Source organism: Mastigoproctus giganteus, chromosome 13, assembly GCF_048544385.1.
Source record: "Mastigoproctus giganteus isolate SK-2022 chromosome 13, ASM4854438v1, whole genome shotgun sequence".
Taxonomy (NCBI): domain Eukaryota; kingdom Metazoa; phylum Arthropoda; class Arachnida; order Uropygi; family Thelyphonidae; genus Mastigoproctus; species Mastigoproctus giganteus.
In genome coordinates, this window is record NC_143587.1 from 167691476 (window position 1) to 167711035 (window position 19560).

At 35.5% G+C, this 19560-nt stretch overlaps 1 protein-coding gene across 2 annotated transcripts in view; it reads left to right on the forward strand.

Moving 5' to 3' along the window:
• The window catches only part of LOC150076588 (uncharacterized), a 160480-nt gene extending 140920 nt beyond the window's left edge, over positions 1 to 19560 (forward strand). For both annotated transcript variants that reach the window (XM_090387622.1, XM_090387621.1), the window contains 2 exons: positions 1132 to 1266; positions 19483 to 19560. In XM_090387622.1, coding sequence (XP_090243748.1) covers positions 1132 to 1266; positions 19483 to 19508 — 161 coding nt within the window. In that variant the 3' untranslated portion in view covers positions 19509 to 19560. The remainder of the gene's footprint in view (positions 1 to 1131; positions 1267 to 19482) is intronic.

The window sequence follows — 19560 nt, forward strand, 5'->3', positions numbered from 1 at the left end:
CATTTTATTGTTATTCTATGGTGCACCCATAACAAATTTTGTTCGGCTAAATCGCAACCTGCACCAGTTACATCACACGTTCTGTGTTCTGTAAATTTTGAAGATCAGGATATTTCAGATCAACTTGATGCTGTTGTTAGTTTCAGTAATTTTAGTCGCTTTGAAACTATCCTGCCTGGATAGTATCAAACTTCTCTACTGGGGAAGCGTTGTTTATTCGATGAGTGTTGTATGAGGAGAAACTGTTCCTTTGTTCGGACCTTTTTTGCTTTCCTAAGTCTAACAGGAACATTATGAGGATAAGAGAGTATAGTATCCCATAACATTTTGCAAACGGTGCCGTCTGGGTGGTGGTGGTGTATGTTCCCACCGAGAATAAGTAAGAATAAGTGAAGCGTTACTTATTCGAGGTAATGCAGCACATGGTAACTCGTTGTGAAGGATGAGCACAATGCGATACAGATGAAGTGATGCTCTTCACACTACTATCCTATTTTTTTATTTAAGAATTGTCTATGGTGTATCTACGCCGATATTATATAGATATATTTCCTAAATATATTATACATACCATAGTAGACCTCGTCAGCTCCAATTCCCGGATGGCACAACTTTTCTGTTAGCTCTATTATGTCCACATTAGTTGTTCTAACCAGGAGTTCAGCCATTTTATTGACAACGCTCCTGACATTACTGCATACACAGTTTAGATTCAGTATTCTTCTACAGTTTACTACCCTGACACACCCTTGGAATTGTTAGGCGTGTTTCCCTAGTTTTATCTTCCAGCTCATTTGAAACTCTGCTACTCTCAGAACATCTTGCCAACATCGGCATTTGCGGCAACAAACAAGAATTCTTGAGGTGAGTGCAAGCATTGCTTTGATGCATATCATCAGATAAATTTATCAGATAAAAAATGTATGAAAACTTAAAAAAATGACATTAAGTATTGCAATCCATTAAAAAACACGACGAATTGTTTGCATATTCCAAGAAAGCCCAAATTCAAAAGACAGAAAAAGTGTTTTAGAAATGAAAAATAAGTTTTGTACCGGTCAGGAAAGTATACATTAAGTTTAAAGAGGTAAATAATGTCAATTTATTTAATTTTTGTTATTTATTCCTTAGGAAATTGTCCTCTAGTAAAATGCCCAGGTGAATGTACCACTAACCCGGAGTCCAATTGTTCCGAAGACAATGATTGTGGCACAGAAGAAATATGCTGTACTTTTTGCTGTGGACAGAAGAGTTGCTTTAAAAATGGTTAGAGTAATATTTATGAAACGATTACTTTTTTTCTTTTATTATAAGAAATACTTAAATCCGGTTAATGCGAAATTTGAAAACACGAAGACTTCACAAAAGAACAATGTAAAAAAATAAAACCTAAAGCACTATCTTAAAAACTACTCCAAACAAAATTCTTTACGTTTCCATTGCAATGTAATTATAGAAGTTAGTACAGTAGGTATTTGCTAAAATTTGTGGAATTTTCGATTTTAAAGTGTAGGCAACGGTACACTTCTTCCAGCTAATCCTAGACTCTTCGGGGACTGGTGTTCTGTGTTACCTCCCGCTTCCTCTATCTTTGTATTTGTCCCCAACTACTTGAGCACATCTTTTGTGTCTTCTCTATATTTCAGTATACAAAGATATATAAACATATTTGTTCCTTTTTTACCTTTTTATTTTATTTGCAATACTTAGTTTCGCTCGCCGATGGAAACGAACTTTTATATTTAATATACAAAAACTGATTTTTTTCACCACTGTGCATTTTCTAAATTAATTGATTCATAAATATAAATATACACACACTGTGCTGCCACTTTATTAGGTACACCCCTGCTGTGCACACAAATGGTTTGTCCCACATCGTTGCAAGTCACATGACCACAGTTTTGGATATAAATACAGCAGAACAACCTTTCTAGTATCAGTTAAGCGTACGAACCGTAGCAAGAATGGGGAAAAAGAGTGAACGTGGCATGGCAGTAGATGCAAGACGTGCTGGAGAAAGCATCTCTGAAACGGCAGTTCTCCTGAACTTTTCACGCACTACAGTTTGAAGGGTGTGTCGAGAATGGTGCACCGAACAGAAAACATCCTCTCAACGGCACTCCTGTGGAACAAAATCGCTTGTTGATGAGAAAGGTCAGAGGAGGATGGTTAGATTGTACAAGCAAAGTGATGGGCCACAATGTCGCACTTCACGTCAGAATACAACCTTGGTGCGCAGGACAAAATATCGCAACGGACCACTAGTCGCGCTTTGTCTCGAATGGGCTACAACAGCCGACGGTCATATCGCGTACCTTTGTTATCAATGAAGAATAAGAGAGCACGCCTCCTGTGGCACAACAACACCAGCACTGGATTATCGAGGATTGGAAAACAGTTGCTTGGTCTGACGAGTCCAAGATCCGGGTGCATCATGTTGATGGAAGGCTCAGAATTTGGCGAAAACAACATGAATCCATCGACCCGTCATTTCTGACGACTACTGTGAAAGGTAGTTGGGGGCAGTGTTATGGTGTGGGGAATGTTTACTTGGGACACGTTGGGTCCATTGATACCTATAGATTCACGTCTGAATGCCACATGTTACCTAAATATCATTGCTGACCAAGTGCATCCGTTCATGTTGACAGTTTATCCTCAGTCAGATGGTTACTTCCAGCAGGATAATGCGCCGGTGCACAAAGCCCGAATCATTATGGAACAGCTCCAGGAACATGACAATGATTTTTCTTTGCTGCAACGGCCCGCTCAGTTAGCGGATCTCATTCCTATTGAACATCTTTGGGATGAGCTGGAAATGGCTTTTCGCTACAGGCCTACACCTCCGTCGAATCTGAAGGAACTGCGTGACACAGTCATGTCTACATGGTACTCCATTCCTGCACAACGTTTTCAGCATCTTGTTCAATCCATGCCTAGAATAATTCAGGCTGTTTTGAAGGCTAAAGGAGGCTCAACACGCTATTAGGTAGGTGTACCTAAAAGAGTGGCAGCACAGTGTGTGTGTGTATATATATACATATATATATATATATACATATACATATATATATATATATATATATATATATATATATATACACAGGGTGTCTCAAAAATACACGGCATAACTTCAGGAATGAGCTCCTCATATGTAAACAATAAAAATATTTTATAACAACATAGTTCCGGAAATGCTTGGTTCCCGAGTTATTAACCGGAATGTCTTATCCCCCGCAGGTGATTTCCTTCATCACAAGGTACTGAATCTGGTGGTTTTCCATTCCGACTAGGTACCAAGGCCTTGAATGGGTTCAGCACGCTGAATTATGATGGGATCCTTCCACTTGTTCAGATTACGAACCTAAGAGGGCATAAATTCAAATTAAGAAAGGACAGATATAGAATAGATGTGCGGAAATTTGCCTTTAGCCAGCGGGTGGTTAATTGCTGGAATAAACTTCCATCTGTCGTTGTGGAAGTTGATAGGTTGAATAAATTTAAGGAGGAACTGGACAGGCATTTGGAGGGAATGGTGTGATTTTTTTTTTTTTTTTTTTTTTGGCTGATGCTGCATAAGCTCATACACTTGCTTTCTTGCATCACATGCCACTACTACTACTACTACTCAAGTCAGGAGCAAGCGGATATGCACTTTATGTACGGTTTAGCGGACGGCAATGCTCTGGAGGCTCGTCGTTTGTACCACGAAAGGTTCCCAGAACGAAGATGTCCAGACAGGAAAACGTTCGAAGATATCCATTGCCGCCTTTGTGACATGGGACCTTTACCATTCGTGCTGCCGACAGAGGACGACGAAGATCTACGACTCCTGAAGTAAAAGAAAAGATTTTGGATGTTGTGCATGCCACTTCTGGAACCAGCACACGCAGAATAGCAATACAACTGACTGTTCAACGTTCGATTATTTGGAGAGTGTTGCGAGAACACAAACTGTATCTTTACCATCTGCATGGATACAGGTCTTGCCAACAGCAGATTACTCTGCGCGAGTAATGTTCTGCCAGTGGTTCTTGTAGCAGTGTGGTACAACTCCTCACTTTCCTGCCTTAGTGATATTCACAGATGAAGCACAGTTCATACGAGACGGAATCCAAAACTTTCACAATCAGCTGTATGGGCTGAGGAAAACCCACATGCAATCTTCCATCACGTCACCAACAACGGTTCAGCCTCAACATCTGGGTGGGTGTTTTTGGTTGTTGTTATTTGGTTTTTAGGAGTATTAGTAACTAAGGCTCCGGGGATATGCGGTGGTCATTTCCTGACCACGCAGAATAGCAATACAACTGACTGTTCAACGTTCGACTATTTGGAGAGCGTTGCGGGAACACAAACTGTATCTTTACCATCTGCATGGATACAGGTCTTGCCAACAGCAGATTACTCTGCGCGAGTAATGTTCTGCCAGTGGTTCTTGCATCCTTCCGCATCCTCCGTATTTGGTGGTCACGGGCTCGAACCCCGGTCTAATCAAGAAATGTGTACTACGCACTACTGCTCCTGCCACCGGGCTAGGGAGGCGCCGTGTGTTTTTGGTGATAAGTTATTTGGGCCTCATGTACTTCCAAACAAACTCACAGGGCAGGCGTACAGAAACTTTGTGGAAAACAACATGCCTGATTTCTTGGAAGACACACCACTGATCTTTCGTCAACAAGCACACTTCATGCACGATGGCGCTCCCGCACATTTCAGCCACCTAGCCAAGTGGCGCGCAAACTTATTTCGCTCGCGACCCCTTTATTAAATATAAAATTGACGCGACCCCCCATGTAAATACAGAGATGGGATGACCAGATTTTTAGAGAAAAAATAGCATTTTATAAATTGTACAGTAGTCAATTTTATTCGAGTACCGAGAAAGGAATAAAATATTACTTTCTTTTTAATTTACACATTAAAGTAATTGTTTAATTGAATACAGTAAAAACAACAACTCAAATTCTTATTCTTCAATTAAAATTACAAACCAATAAAAAGTAAACAATTACAAAACAAAACAATAAAAAATGAATAATAGCAAAACAATAAAAAAATAACAAAACAAAACAATTAATGAGAAGGATGAGCCTGAGTACCCGATAATATCTGGTCCATATTTGGCTCAATATTTGAAATTGCTAAAATCTCATGCCATCTTTTGGATTAAGTCTGGAAAGCTGTTTTGTTTTTATAGCTGTTAATTTTGAGAGACCAACCTCATATAAATATGTAGACCCGAAAGGTAGAAATGTTTGTATCGCCATTTTTCATAATTCTGGATACTCGTCTCGAAGAGAGAGCCAAAATTTTTCACAAGTTGTAATTTTCAAATGAGCACGTAATGCTTCGTCACACGACAGGTCGATAAGATCTTCCTTTTGGTCAATGGTAATTTCGGGGAATGAGCAAATATCAGAAGCAAAGGGATCACTAATCCAATAGAACTTTTTTTTTTCTGGAGAAACACGAAATCGTTTGGAAAAATTCTTAATTAGCATTGTCAGGTGGGTGGAAATGATATCTCTAAATTGTTAAATGTTAATATTACTGCAATTAACAAAAATCAGAAAAACATGGGAACATTTCAATGTTATTACGCTCAAATTCAGTATTCCAAAGATTAAGCTTCTTTTTGAAAGCGTAATTTTTATCACTGAGTATTAATATATTTGTTCCCTGTCCTTGAAGACTTAAATTTAAATCATTAAGTTTTTCAACTATATCAAAAGGTAACTAAGTTTTCCAAGCCATTTTTGATTTGTAAACAACTGGGCAAGGTTCTGATTTGTATCTGATAAAAAAACAATAAAACTTCACGTTTGAGGTCAAAAAGACGTCTCAACACTTTACCACTGGACAACCGCTTCACTTTCGTATATAAAAGAAGCGTTTCATAAGCGGATCCCATTTCATTACAAAGTATAGTGAAAAGTCTGCTATTTAAGCTTCTACTTTTAATAAAGTTGATCACACTTCCTGAATCTTTCAAAACTTCGTACAAATCAGTTTGTATTTCCTTCGCTACTAATGCTTCCCTATGTATAATGTAATGATTAAAAATTGTATTTGGAGCAACTTCCTTTACTTTGCCCTTTAAACCTTTTATTTTCTCCCGTTAATGCAGCCGCACCATCAGTACAAATCGCAACGCAGTTCTTCCACGACAGATTTGTTAAAAAGAAAATATTTATAACATCAAAACTATTCTCGTCCGACGTTCTTCCTTCCTACCCTTTGCAAAACAGAAAATCCTCCAAAATATCTCCCTCGTAGCAGTATCTGACACACTCAATTAGTTGAGCGAGGTTTGAAATATCTGTGGATTCATCTAACTGCATTGCAAAAATTGGACTTTCTCTCAATCGATTTAATAAATTTAATTTTATGTTGTCCCTGATAATTGCAATATGCCGCGAGATGTGTCTCTGGACAGAGGAATGGTTTTTAAATCGTTGATCTACTTTTCTCCACGCATAATTGAAATCATTTTTTATTGCATCAGGGAGAACAATGGATTCAGCAATAGTATGTGATTTCAATTTTTTTCCTATTAAATACGAAACTTCTAACGATGCTCTAAAAGCTTTACAAGGAACTGCCGTATGCTTCTTCATGAAAGATTTCTGACCTTGTATGGCGTCGGCATGGCTTTTGAAAAAGGATTCAGTTTTTTTTTTATTAGCTCTGGATGTTTCGTACGCAAGTGTCTTTTTAATTTAACAGGTTTCATGCTTTCGTTAGCCAGTTTTTCGTAGCATCTTACGCACAAAGGATGTTGCTCATCATCGACAACCCTGTAGGTGAAGCTGTACTTCATAAATTCCTCTTGATATTTTCTGTTCTTTTTCGTTCCTTTTGATTTGGAATACGATGGCTCTCTACCAGAAATTGGTAATTGCACTTCATTTGAAATAACGTTAGTGTCCAAATTTTCACATGATATAATATTTCTTACCTTATTAGCTTCTGAAGTACCTGTAGCAAAATTATTGGCGTCACTCCTCGGCCTTTTTCTTCTGATTACCCAGTGTCCATGGTAAAATATGTATTTTTTTCTTATTAAATACAACGATGATAATAATAATGAAACGTGCAACAGAAAAAGTAGCAGAAGAATGAAAAACGCATCCAAGTTGTATGAAAGCACCGAATTACGAAGCAGAATAAAGCGCGCGCGCAACACACTTGCTGTATATATTTACTGCTACCGCATATTCGCACCTCTGGCCTTTAGACAATTTAAGAATTTGTGCTGTAGCATAGCATAGCAAGCACGAATTAAGAGCTAAAGGGATTACAGCATTGGGATAAATTGAATCGGTACTACTTCTCGGTACTACTCGTTACTGAGTTGTACTGAGAAGCTACATCAGTCAGCCGCTTTTTGTGTCCATGGTCAGTGAGCAAATTAAGGCAAATTGCAGAAGCAACAGGGTTCATTCGTATCTCAGACTTAGTTCCAGTAGTAAGATTTCTACACGTACAATATTGAAAAAGTAATTTTAACAACAGGTTTAGTAACAACAATAGCTTCTATATGCACAAAAAAAAAAATAAATAAATTTATTTAAAAATTTTCGCGACCCGTTTCATTAATCCATCTAGGGGTTCCGCCCCACAGTTGCGGCCCACCGCAATTACCTGAATCGAAGGTTTCCTGGTCGGTGGCCTCCACGCTCAATGATTTTTAAACCCACTAGATTTCTTCTTGTTTTTCATTGTCTACATACGTATTGTGTGTGTGTGGGGGGGGGGGGATGAGGTCTTCATCTATACTTCTTTCTTTGTGAATTTATTTAATATTAATTATTCTTTGTTTTGTTCCCTTTTATTTATATAGACTCCTTTCTTTATACCCCCACTTACACATCTGACTTTGGATTCACCGGAGAATTCCAGATTCAAGGGAACTTCTCAATTACGTATAATTCCCTTCGGAAAGGCTGAGTGTTCAAGAATGACAAAAACACACATTAATTTATAACATAACATAGTTTATTTACATACATACATACAACATGATAAAGTGATCAAAACTCAGGCACATACTAATATTATCCAAATTTGCCTATGTAGCATCAGATATATACGCAATTAAGTACATTGGTTTTACACCAGAAGGGTTATTTCTTTCTACACAACATAATCAATATCCTTACACAAACTGCTGTAGTTTCTTCTTTCTTCACACATGAACAATAAATACTTAAGAGGATTAGTTAACACCCTTTCCCCTATGTAAATCAAATTCTTGCCTTATAAATTGATTTAGGAATTTCACTCTTAACTTCTGATTTAATTAGTGCTCCCCTTTTGTCTCGGGGAATATAGTTTCACAAACTTTCTCTAATCATTTTAAATCGTACATTTAACATAAATTTCTGAACTAATGCTTGTCCAAAGGGTTAGCTACATTCAGAAGTTCTTTTTCTTTCTCTGTATTTCTCTACCCTTCCCTTCCAAAATATATCATACATATATGTTAGACAATAACTAATAACAAATATCCAATTTCTCTCTTTTGCCTTTCTACATATGTATAATTATACAATAATCAAAACCCATAACTATCATCTGTTTATGTATATATATTTAACTTTTGTACATCCTTCCCTTAACATCTTTCTAAACTTCTACTAATCCGATATTAGAGTTTGTACATCTTTCCCTTAGTATCTCTCTAAACTTCTACTAATCTGCTATTAGGGTTCCTACAGTCCTTTAGGTAAGTGAGAATACTATATAACTAGTCACTTACTTAATTTTTCGAATCGGTCTTCACCATTTTGGGGCTTTCAGCTCCTTGTTTGGGACTGGCATCATCGTTTGCCAAGGGCATTCATCTCAGGACTTCTAGTTTCTCAATGGGCTGTAGTCTATGTCTGGATAGGGCATCACTGAGTCTCTTAGGAATTTATGGGCTCGTCTTCGATACTGCTACTTAGCCTTCGGTTCAGCTATTCTGGCGGACTCGGGATTACAACTTTACCTTCTCAGCTCACTTATCTGCGCCTTCCTTTGCCTTTATCACTGCCTACAGTGATGGACTAGGGTTATTCCGCTTCTTACACTACTTATTTTTACGCTGACCACTTTCACTACCTTCCTATTACGGACTAGGTTTATTTCTCCATACACTTCACTCGTTTTGCATACGGGCCACTACCCTTGCCTTACAATACGGACAGACTTATTTGGATACGGGCCACTACCCTTGCCTTCCGATGACGAACTACTCGACTGTTCTCTTCTATCATGAAACTCCTCTAACTTTTCTTAACTTACTGACTGTACTTAAACTTATCTAACCCTTCACTACTCCATCTTAACTTTGTCAGATCTTTCCCAACTGGCTGATAGGACAGGACTTATCTAACCCTACACAACTTGTTACTTCATCTTAACTTTGTCAGATTTTTCTCAACTGCTGACCTGAGTACTTATCTAACCCTACACAACTTACTAACTCATATTTACCGACACCGACAAAAAACTTAACTTTGTGTCTCCTAACTCATTTCCATAAACACCCACATAAACTCAACTCTGTGTTTTTTAACTCATCTTCACAAAACACCAACAGAAACTCAACTCAGTGTCTCTACTTGGCTGCGCGCACTCTCTTTTTGTTTTCCGAATTTGTGTGCCGCCCTTTTGTGTTGGCCCACCTTCGCTCAGAAATTTAACCATTCGTACTTCAATATTTAAATTTATATCCTGACTATTCGTTAGTGTGGGTTTCCCATGCTATCTCCATCCCCGCTAGATTCAACCTCCCATTTTAATATCACTATTCCTTTCCCAGGCCGTCTGTTCTCTTTTGAAATAGGCCGACATTCCTACAGACAGGTGTTACTAGATTCGCACCTTCTATAAATTTCTTCGAGACCGGCTATTGCAGACTACTAGCCCTATTGTTTTGGACACAGTATTAGTCGTGTACTCACTTCCTGTTTGCCTCCGATCAAAGGGATGTTCCGACTACTTCGGCTCAACTTTCTATTGTTCTCTCCAGTGACCCTTTTTGTCGCTTATTTAGCGATGGCTCTGCTACCCGTTTTAGACCTTCAGATTTGTTTACGGTACTTATAGCTGAGTGTTTATCCATCTGTTGGTAGAAATTTCGGGCAGTAATTCTCACGGCTCTCCCTTCCCTTCGAATAGCCCTCTCCTTAATTTAATCTCCCCCATATTTTTAACGATCCACTTTGTTCAATTTATTTGATTTGTTCTATTTTATTTTACAATATAACTATTCCTGACGTATCCTTTCTTATTAAATTCTCAGTTTGGGAACGACGATCTGTTATCTTTATATACAATTTACTTGTAAGATTTTACATCTTACAATATGAGGAACTCATTCCTGAAGTTTTGCCGTGTATTTTTGAGACACCCTGTATATTAAATAAATAAATTTCCTGTTTACAACCAAGTCAGTAGAGTTTACAATAAATTGTCAATACAAATATTCATCGTATTTAGTAGTCACGGGCTTGAACCCCGGTCCACTCAAGGAACGTGTGCTATGCACTCTCGCTCTTGACCACCGGGCTATGTCACATATATAAATAACAGTAATTGATACGTGTATAATTATAAGAGGAATGTTTGTTTACAATTATAGACCTGGGGTACTGCTATGTATAGTAGAACGAACCCAAAGACCATAAATAAATGTCGAGGAGTTTTTATTATTTATTCCTTAGGGGTGATTTATTCCCTATTGGTGAGTAGGTAGTACAAAAAAACCGGAAATCCAAGTCGTATAATAGAACAATTGTATCTGTAAAATAAAAGTAAAAGCAGTACTGTATATTAAAAGCAATGAATTAAAAGTACCTAATGCTTCAAATTCGATGGTTTTGACGTCTTTCTCAAGGGTCAGCAGACAAAAGCAAATAAAATTGAGCAAGAAGCAAACCTCTGTTTCTGACGTGAAATATACGTAGCACGTGGTAGATATAAATAAACGAAGTTATATGAGCGTGTATGGAAGCCAGGTTAGGTGTAGCAGTTATATATATGAAATAAGGATATTGGGTTAAAAAGTGGCAACGGAGAGATAAAAAAAAAAAAAAAAAAAGAAATTAAATATCAATTTTTACTTTAAGATTTGAAGTCAATTTTACATCAGATTTGAATTTTATATTTACTCTACCCCTTTTTGGACTTATAACCAAAATTACCCACCCATATATGATGCTAGCTTACTCCTCATTTTAATTTAATCATATTTACTTAATCAATGTTTGCTTTACAGTTACCTTTTCTCTAATTGGCTTTTCAAATCGGACTATAATTTTACTTAATTCATTATAACAAATAAGATTTTCACGCCTACAGTACTTCATTTCTCTGCTAACAGTCTCCTATTAGTTATGGCATTTTGTGTAATTATCGCATCCTTCACCTTTTTTTAACAGACTTATTAATTCTATCTTCTACCTTACACACACATATATATATATATATACATATATATATACACATGTGATGTAATACAAAAATGTATAAAAATGTATAAATAATATTATATAGTTATAAAATAGTATTGATAATTTGCCTATTGCTACAGTTTTTCATCAATAATTGTTATAACAATTTCTTTAGCAATACGCAACAAGTTGCAAAATCCTAAATGTATAGGCGCAATATAGCCGAAGTTGCTTTTGCGCCATTAAACCCCAAACAACAACAACAACCTAAATGTATAGGCCACGGGAAATTAAGATAACCGAGAATAGGCTAGCTTAAAGACCAGTAATGTATTAACTATAATACCTATAGGTAAAAAACACCGGCACAGATAATGTTTAATTAGCCATCATGGCGTAAAACAATGACATTAATGATGAACAAAGACGAATTAAACCACAATAGAATGATAATACAAAAGAATAATAATAATATATATATATATATATATATATATATATATATAGAATATAAAGAATTATTAGAAAACGTAAATCAGTCCAATAATAATACCATCAGGAACCTAAGAAAACGAAAAAAAAAAAAAAAAATCATTATCGCTTTTTACCGACAATCTAGATGACTTCAACTGGGGCCAACCAACCAGAATGAAGGCAAAAAACGACAAGATGTTCTCTGTTTCTGTGATGATCAATATATGCTAAGTAATTTAAATCTAAACCAAATGTAAACCAGTACAGGCCAAATATAAATCGAATGAAAGTTAATAAAATTAGAAATATTAGAATCAAAGGTAAGAAATATAAGTAAAATATAAATAGATCGTATGTATAGCTTAGCTTAATTTTCAGCACTCACCTCATAGTAATCCGCTTAGCTGGTGGAGAGTTTTATCACATACATAGTGGTTATAGGATTCTAATACTTTACAGGGATTATGGGTTTTAAAATTAAGTTATGGGCTGTAGAAAAATTTTTAAGAAAGGAAAGTGCACCTTCCATGGTTGCCTAATTAAATTAAATTAAGAGAAAAAAAGGGAAATATATAAGCTAATAATCGCGCACGAGCGACTTTCGAGTTTCCTCGTCTTCAGTTAGCTATAGTGGAGGGGGGGGGGGAAGAGAGCGCGCTTGTCTTATATATGGGTTGGGTTCCCGAAATGCATTTCAGTGCACGTGGAAACTTGATACGTGCTAAATTCCAAATGGGGGAGAAATTGGCGGGAATCTTTTTGTTTAACACGTTGAGTGATGTATGGCGCTTAAACCATTCAATAACGAGGGCTTCGTTTTCAAGGATTTTGTAGCTAGAATTTAATTTAATTACTGTGATGGCTGAATCGATGAGTGGGTTGTGATTTTGAGATTGGACGTGTTGTGTTAGTTCTGTACTTGCTGAATTAGTTTTGAAGCTATTAAAGTGGTAGTATGCACGCGTGTTCGCGATTTTTTATGTCCCGAATTTTGCTGTTGTACTACCTATGTAACATGCTTGGCAATCTGATTGGCATCTGATCAAATATATAATGTTGTTGTAATCTTGTGTCTCGTACTCGTGTGTTGTCTTGTATGAATTGAATTTGGAACTTAATTTGTTATACGATGTGAATATTAATTTTATATCTGTATTTTTAAAAATCTGTTGAAGTCTTCTAGCGTATTGTTGATGATATGGGAGCGCGATAAGGGGTTTTTGTGTCTTATTCTTGTTCACGTGGTTAATAATTTTGTTTGGGTTATTAGTGTTATTATGAACTTTGGTGATGGTTTCTTTTATTAGTTGTGGTGGGTATTTTCTGTCGATGAATTTTTTTGGTGAGGTATTGTAATTCTATAGATAGGTCTGTTTGTGTGTGGCTATATTTTACAGCGTTGTATATCTGGTTGTATATAACTGCTTTTTTGATGTATAGAGGGTGGTGTGAGTGGTAATGTAAGAATTTACCTGTATGTGTGTTTTTTCTGTATATTTTGGTGCCTAAAGATGTGTTTATTTTGTATACAGTGAGGTTTAGAAAATTAATTAATTAATTAAGGGGTTTAGAAAAAACCCCTTATCGCGCTCCCATATCATCAACAATACGCTAGAAGACTTCAACAGATTTTTAAAAATACAGATATAAAATTAATATTCACATCGTATAACAAATTAAGTTCCAAATTCAATTCATACAAGACAACACACGAGTACGAGACACAAGATTACAACAACATTATATATTTGATCAGATGCCAATCAGATTGCCAAGCATGTTACATAGGTAGTACAACAGCAAAATTCGGGACATAAAAAATCGCGAACACGCGTGCATACTACCACTTTAATAGCTTCAAAACTAATTCAGCAAGTACAGAACTAACACAACAGTCCAATCTCAAAATCACAACCCACTCATCGATTCAGCCATCACAGTAATTAAATTAAATTCTAGCTACAAAATCCTTGAAAACGAAGCCCTCGTTATTGAATGGTTTAAGCGCCATACATCACTCAACGTGTTAAACAAAAAGATTCCCGCCAACTTTTCCCCCATTTGGAATTTAGCACGTATCAAGTTTCCACGTGCACTGAAATGCATTTCGGGAACCCAACCCATATATAAGACAAGCGCGCTCTCTTCCCCCCCCCCCCCCCTCCACTATAGCTAACTGAAGACGAGGAAACTCGAAAGTCGCTCGTGCGCGATTATTAGCTTATATATTTCCCTTTTTTTCTCTTAATTTAATTTAATTAGGCAACCATGGAAGGTGCACTTTCCTTTCTTAAAAATTTTTCTACAGCCCATAACTTAATTTTAAAACCCATAATCCCTGTAAAGTTATTAGAATCCTATAACCACTATGTATGTGATAAAACCCTCCACCAGCTAAGCGGATTACTATGAGGTGAGTGCTGAAAATTAAGCTAAGCTATACATACGATCTAGTTATTACATTACAGCACATAAGGACTCCTTAAAATATCAAGAGTAAAATATAAATGTAAGCATATATTAATCGTCGTTGACCCGACAGAGAACGTAATTTAATGATTAAAATAAGATTGAATATACAGGGTGTTTCAGTTAAACGTTTCAGAACTTCTAAGAGGGGTAGGGTACATCCTGACAACTCGAAATCATATAGCAATGTGGGGTCGGAAATGCTTTCCTGAAGCGGTGTTGTACACAGAAGCACCATAAAAAGAAAAGAGACCGTAAGTGAGAAATCGTTTTAATAATACATGAAAAGAAGCAAAAGGTACATGGATTAAAGTAAGTGTTCGAAGTTTCTTCCACGGGCTACAATGCACGCCTCACATCTCCGACGCATGGACATCCGAACATTCTGGAATACTCCAGGCGAATTTCGAATTTCTTCGGCAGCTACTGCGATTCTTGCAACCAGCTCCTCAGCATTGTCAACAGGGGTGTCATAAACTAGCGATTTCATATGACCCCAGAAATAAAAATCAAGACATAATAGGTCGGGTGACCGAGCAGGCCAACGCACGGGTCCACCACGTCCGATCCACTGTTGACCAGATGTGACATCCAGGTAGTTACGAACATCTCCGCTATAATGGGCAGGGGCTCCATCGTGTTGGAACCACATTGTCTGTTGCGTCGATGCAGAAATCTGTTCATCTCTCAAAAGTTGTGGCAATACTTGCTGCAGAAAGATCAAGTAGATAGGTCCGGTTAGACGACACGGTAACAGGTAAGGTCCGATGAGGTGATCTCCCATAATACCGGCCCATACATTGACCGAAAATCGAATCTGTGCTGCACGACGTCGTATTGCATGCTGGTTCTCGACCGCCCAGATATGGTCGTTATGCGTGTTGAAAATTCCTTCACTTGTGAAGGATGCCTCATCGGAAAACAACACTTCAGCAGGAAAAAGGGGATTTGTAGCACATTTTCCAAGGTACCACTGTGCGAAAGCAATACGAGGTTGAAGAAACTTCGAACACTTACTTTAATCCATGTACCTTTTGCTTCTTTTCATGTATTATTAAAACGATTTCTCACTTACGGTCTCTTTTCTTTATGGTGCTTCTGTGTACAACACCGCTTCAGGAAGGCATTTCCGATCCCACATTGCTATATGATTTCGAGTTGTCAGGATGTACCCTATCCCTCTTAGAAGTTCTGAAACGTTTAACTGAAACACCCTGTATAATACATACTACATATTGATCGTATCTAGGACATAATGTAATAGTCGTCAAAATAATATGTGGTGCCCCCTATGTGATGGATACGGTAAAAATAAATAATTAAATTAACGCATAGAGAAACATGCAGATAGTAAGAAGAAAAACTAAAGGAGTAGGAATAATAGAACCTGAACTCCACAAAGGCGAAAAATAGTGGTATAGATAAGAAATAGTTTCTCCTACGTCCTCGGATTGCCCTAATAATTTCGGAGGAATAAAAATAAAGAGTGTAGGACAGTTTAAAGACATTACAAGATATAAGTTGTGGCTCGGGTATGCCCGAGATCACAAACCCGTTCCTCTAGTAGGACCCTGAGCTGAATTTGCATGTTATCTCAGCGTGAACTTAAGTAAATTTAAATGAATTTAACTATATGTATATTAAAAAAAAAAAAAAAAAAAAAAAAGATACACTGTAATTTGCAAGCTAGTGGTTACAAGTTTTCTACGCCGTAAGACACCAAGAATGCAAAGTGTATCCTATGTACATATATATATTGAAAATTATATTGAAACAATAGGTTCAGAAAACAAATTTTTGAAATTAATAATGTTTATCGCTTTCCTGAAGTGATATTTCAGGTAAGCGATAGGGAAATTATTTTTAATCAACTTGCCGTACAACACTGTTAAGCCCGCTGAACAATTTTTATTACTATTGCAGATATAAGCAATCCTTGACATTGCGATAAAATTATATTAGCATGCACTGATTTTGATTTATTAGATCTCCAGTTTGTAAGGCTGACTACGTTAAAATTAAATGCATCTCTTTTATTATATACGTTTACGTCTATTTTATTATTATGTAATATTTCTATATGAAGATCCAAGTAATTTGCTATAGTATCGGAACTATTAGTTTTTTCCAACACAAGCTCCCCTGGATATAATCCACTGTAATCCTGGACAAAATGTGGACAATTAAAAACACATATATTATCTACGTATCTGTATATAAGTAGGTTATCTTGAAATTCTCTTTCTGTATAATACAGATAAAGGTTTGCGATTATGCTTGATGCTGGACTTCCCATAGGGGTGCCAGTGACTTGCAAATATAACGATGTTCCGTCATATACATAATTATTAAAGATGCATAATTTTATTAGAGAATCCCAATAGGTTAAATCAACCTTTATTGCATTTTTATTTTCTAAATATCGTTTCTGGAGGACGACTTCTAAGTTATTAAGGTTAATGCTCGTAAATAGACTGTTAAAGTCAAATGTTTGTATTTGTTGAATATTGTTATTTTTTATTGCATTTATAATCGGTAAGTTATTATTTATTATAATAGTTTTATTTAAGTTATTTAATATAATTTTAAGTAACTTTTCTAACGTTTTTCCGGGAAATTTAGCATAACTATCTCTACATGATGTTATGAATCTAAAAGCAATCGGTGATTTATGAAATTTGGGTATGCCATATATAAACGGATATTTTAGGTTATTATACTTTAACTTTAATTTTTTATGCAATGCAATTAATGTTTTGATTATTATATTAGAGGAAGATGTTATCTGTTTATATGTATGGCTAGACTGTAGTTCATTTTTTATAATTTCTATATAATATGATTTACATATGATTGCATAATTGCAAGCAGCTTTGTCAACGGGAGTTATTATAAAATGTTCATGTATATCTTTGAGCTGCCTATTTATTAATTTGGTATTATATAGATTATCCTGTATGAATTTCAATTGATTATATTTGCTAGATATGATATTAAGCATTGTAAATAACCACATGTGGTATGCTTCAACAGGTATGTTATGGCTGTATGCTGATCTTATGCAGTATTTAAGTAAATCTAGATATAACAATTTTTTAAAGGTAGATTTATTAATAGGTAGATTAGGTCGAAATTTAAAACCCAGTGATAAAATATCTCTAAGTTCGGGAATGGGATTATATCTAAATTGCCGGTTATAATGTGATTATGATTAGGATCCACGTATCTATGAAATGAAGGTTTGTGGCAAACACATGTATCTTGTCCGATGTTAATATTGTGAAGATTTGTACCTATTATTTTATAGTTACACGCTTTAAGACCAAATGGTTTAGAATATCTAAATCTGATATTAATATGTAAGTTATTAATAGGCAGCAAGTCATTACGTAAATTAATAGTTTTATGTATATCTAAATCATCCATTAATATACTTTGAAAGTATAAGATGAGGACAGCGTTTTCTGGCTGCTTGTTAACATTCAAAATTTTAAGTCTGAATTTAACGGTGTCTAATATAATGTGCCTAAGGTGAGAAGATGCAAAGACGTAATCATTGGTTTTTCTATTTAGTGCTTTGAGTACACTAAGTTTAATACTGAAAAGTGTGTTATGTATTTTACTAATATTTATAGGATCCGTGTCCCACATTTTGAATAAATCTATGAAGTCCCCTAGATGTTCTCGGTTGCTTTTATTTGTGTTGGATTTACTATATTTCCTATTGCGATTATATTTACGAGGTTTGGCAATTTGAACATATTATAAACACAAATATCTTTTAAATTATTCGTCATATATTTTTGATTAAATTTATTATTTAGACCGTATGGATATAGTGTTTTATATTGTAACATGCTAATTTCTTCTTGCAATAATCTTTCATTTGCGTTATTAATTACGTTAAGTATTGAAATGAAAATATTACCAAAAGTATGTTTTTGGAAATGTCTGAATTCAATATCATGTTCCAGATTACCTGTTTTCTTGCTGGATTTGTGATTATAAGTTTTAATATCGGAACGATGAAGGTTCATTCTAATATTTAGGTTATTGCTGGTTTGACCAATATATTTAACATTGCAAGTACGACAAGTGATCATATACATGAGGTTATTCATTTTACAGAATATATGTGAATTCGTATTAATTGTAGCATGATTTGGATGCATATAAGGGCAAGTAAGACATAATTTGTTATTACAAGGTTGAAATTTAAGAGATGGTAATCGGATATTAGTACCAGAAGCATTATATACTAAACTGTGTAAACTGTGTAAAGTGTGTGATATTTGTGTATGTGTCAATGTATTAACATGGTTAGGATTACTATCCAGGGCAACAATAGTATCCTCGGTCACTTTTATCCTACTCTGCCGATGTAGTATATTATTATTATTATGTATAAGTGGCATAATAAGAACAAAGTTAATATAAAATAAAATAAAAGCAAAGTTAATGTAAAATAAAATATAAAATAAAATCAAGATGCGCAATCATAAATCGATGAAGGTAAAATTAAGAAGGATCGATGCAGTTAAGAAAATAGAAAAAGAAATATAACAGAAAAAGCAATCTTAGGTAGTTTATACTTAACCTAAGCAAAGCTTTTGTATATATTTATAATTATTGATAAAAAAGGAAAGAAAGAAAGTTAAAACGACAATAACTGTAACTAATATGTAACTAATATTTATGGGTCAATGCAGTTGCAAGAAATCATGCAATACACCCATAATGTCTATAGAATATTAAGAATAATATAAAGAATTATTAGAATAGTAAATCAATCCAATAATAATACCATCAGGAACCTAAGAAAACTAAAAAAAAAATTATTATCGCTTTTTACCGACAATCTAGATGACTTCAACTGGGGCCAACCACTCAGAATGAAGGCAAAAAACGACAAGATGTTCTCTGTTTCTGTGATGATCAATATATGCTAAGTAATTTAAATCTAAACCAAATGTAAACCAATATAGGCCAAATATAAATCGAATATAAATCGAATATGCAAGGTAGAATTAATAGGTCTGTTACACAAATATATATATATATATGTTTGTGCATGTGCTTTTTTTTTTTGCAGTGCAATTTCGAAGAGGAGAAGTGTGAAGTTCAGGTTGCCACCCTGCACAATACAACTGTAATCTTCAAAAACTTCAAG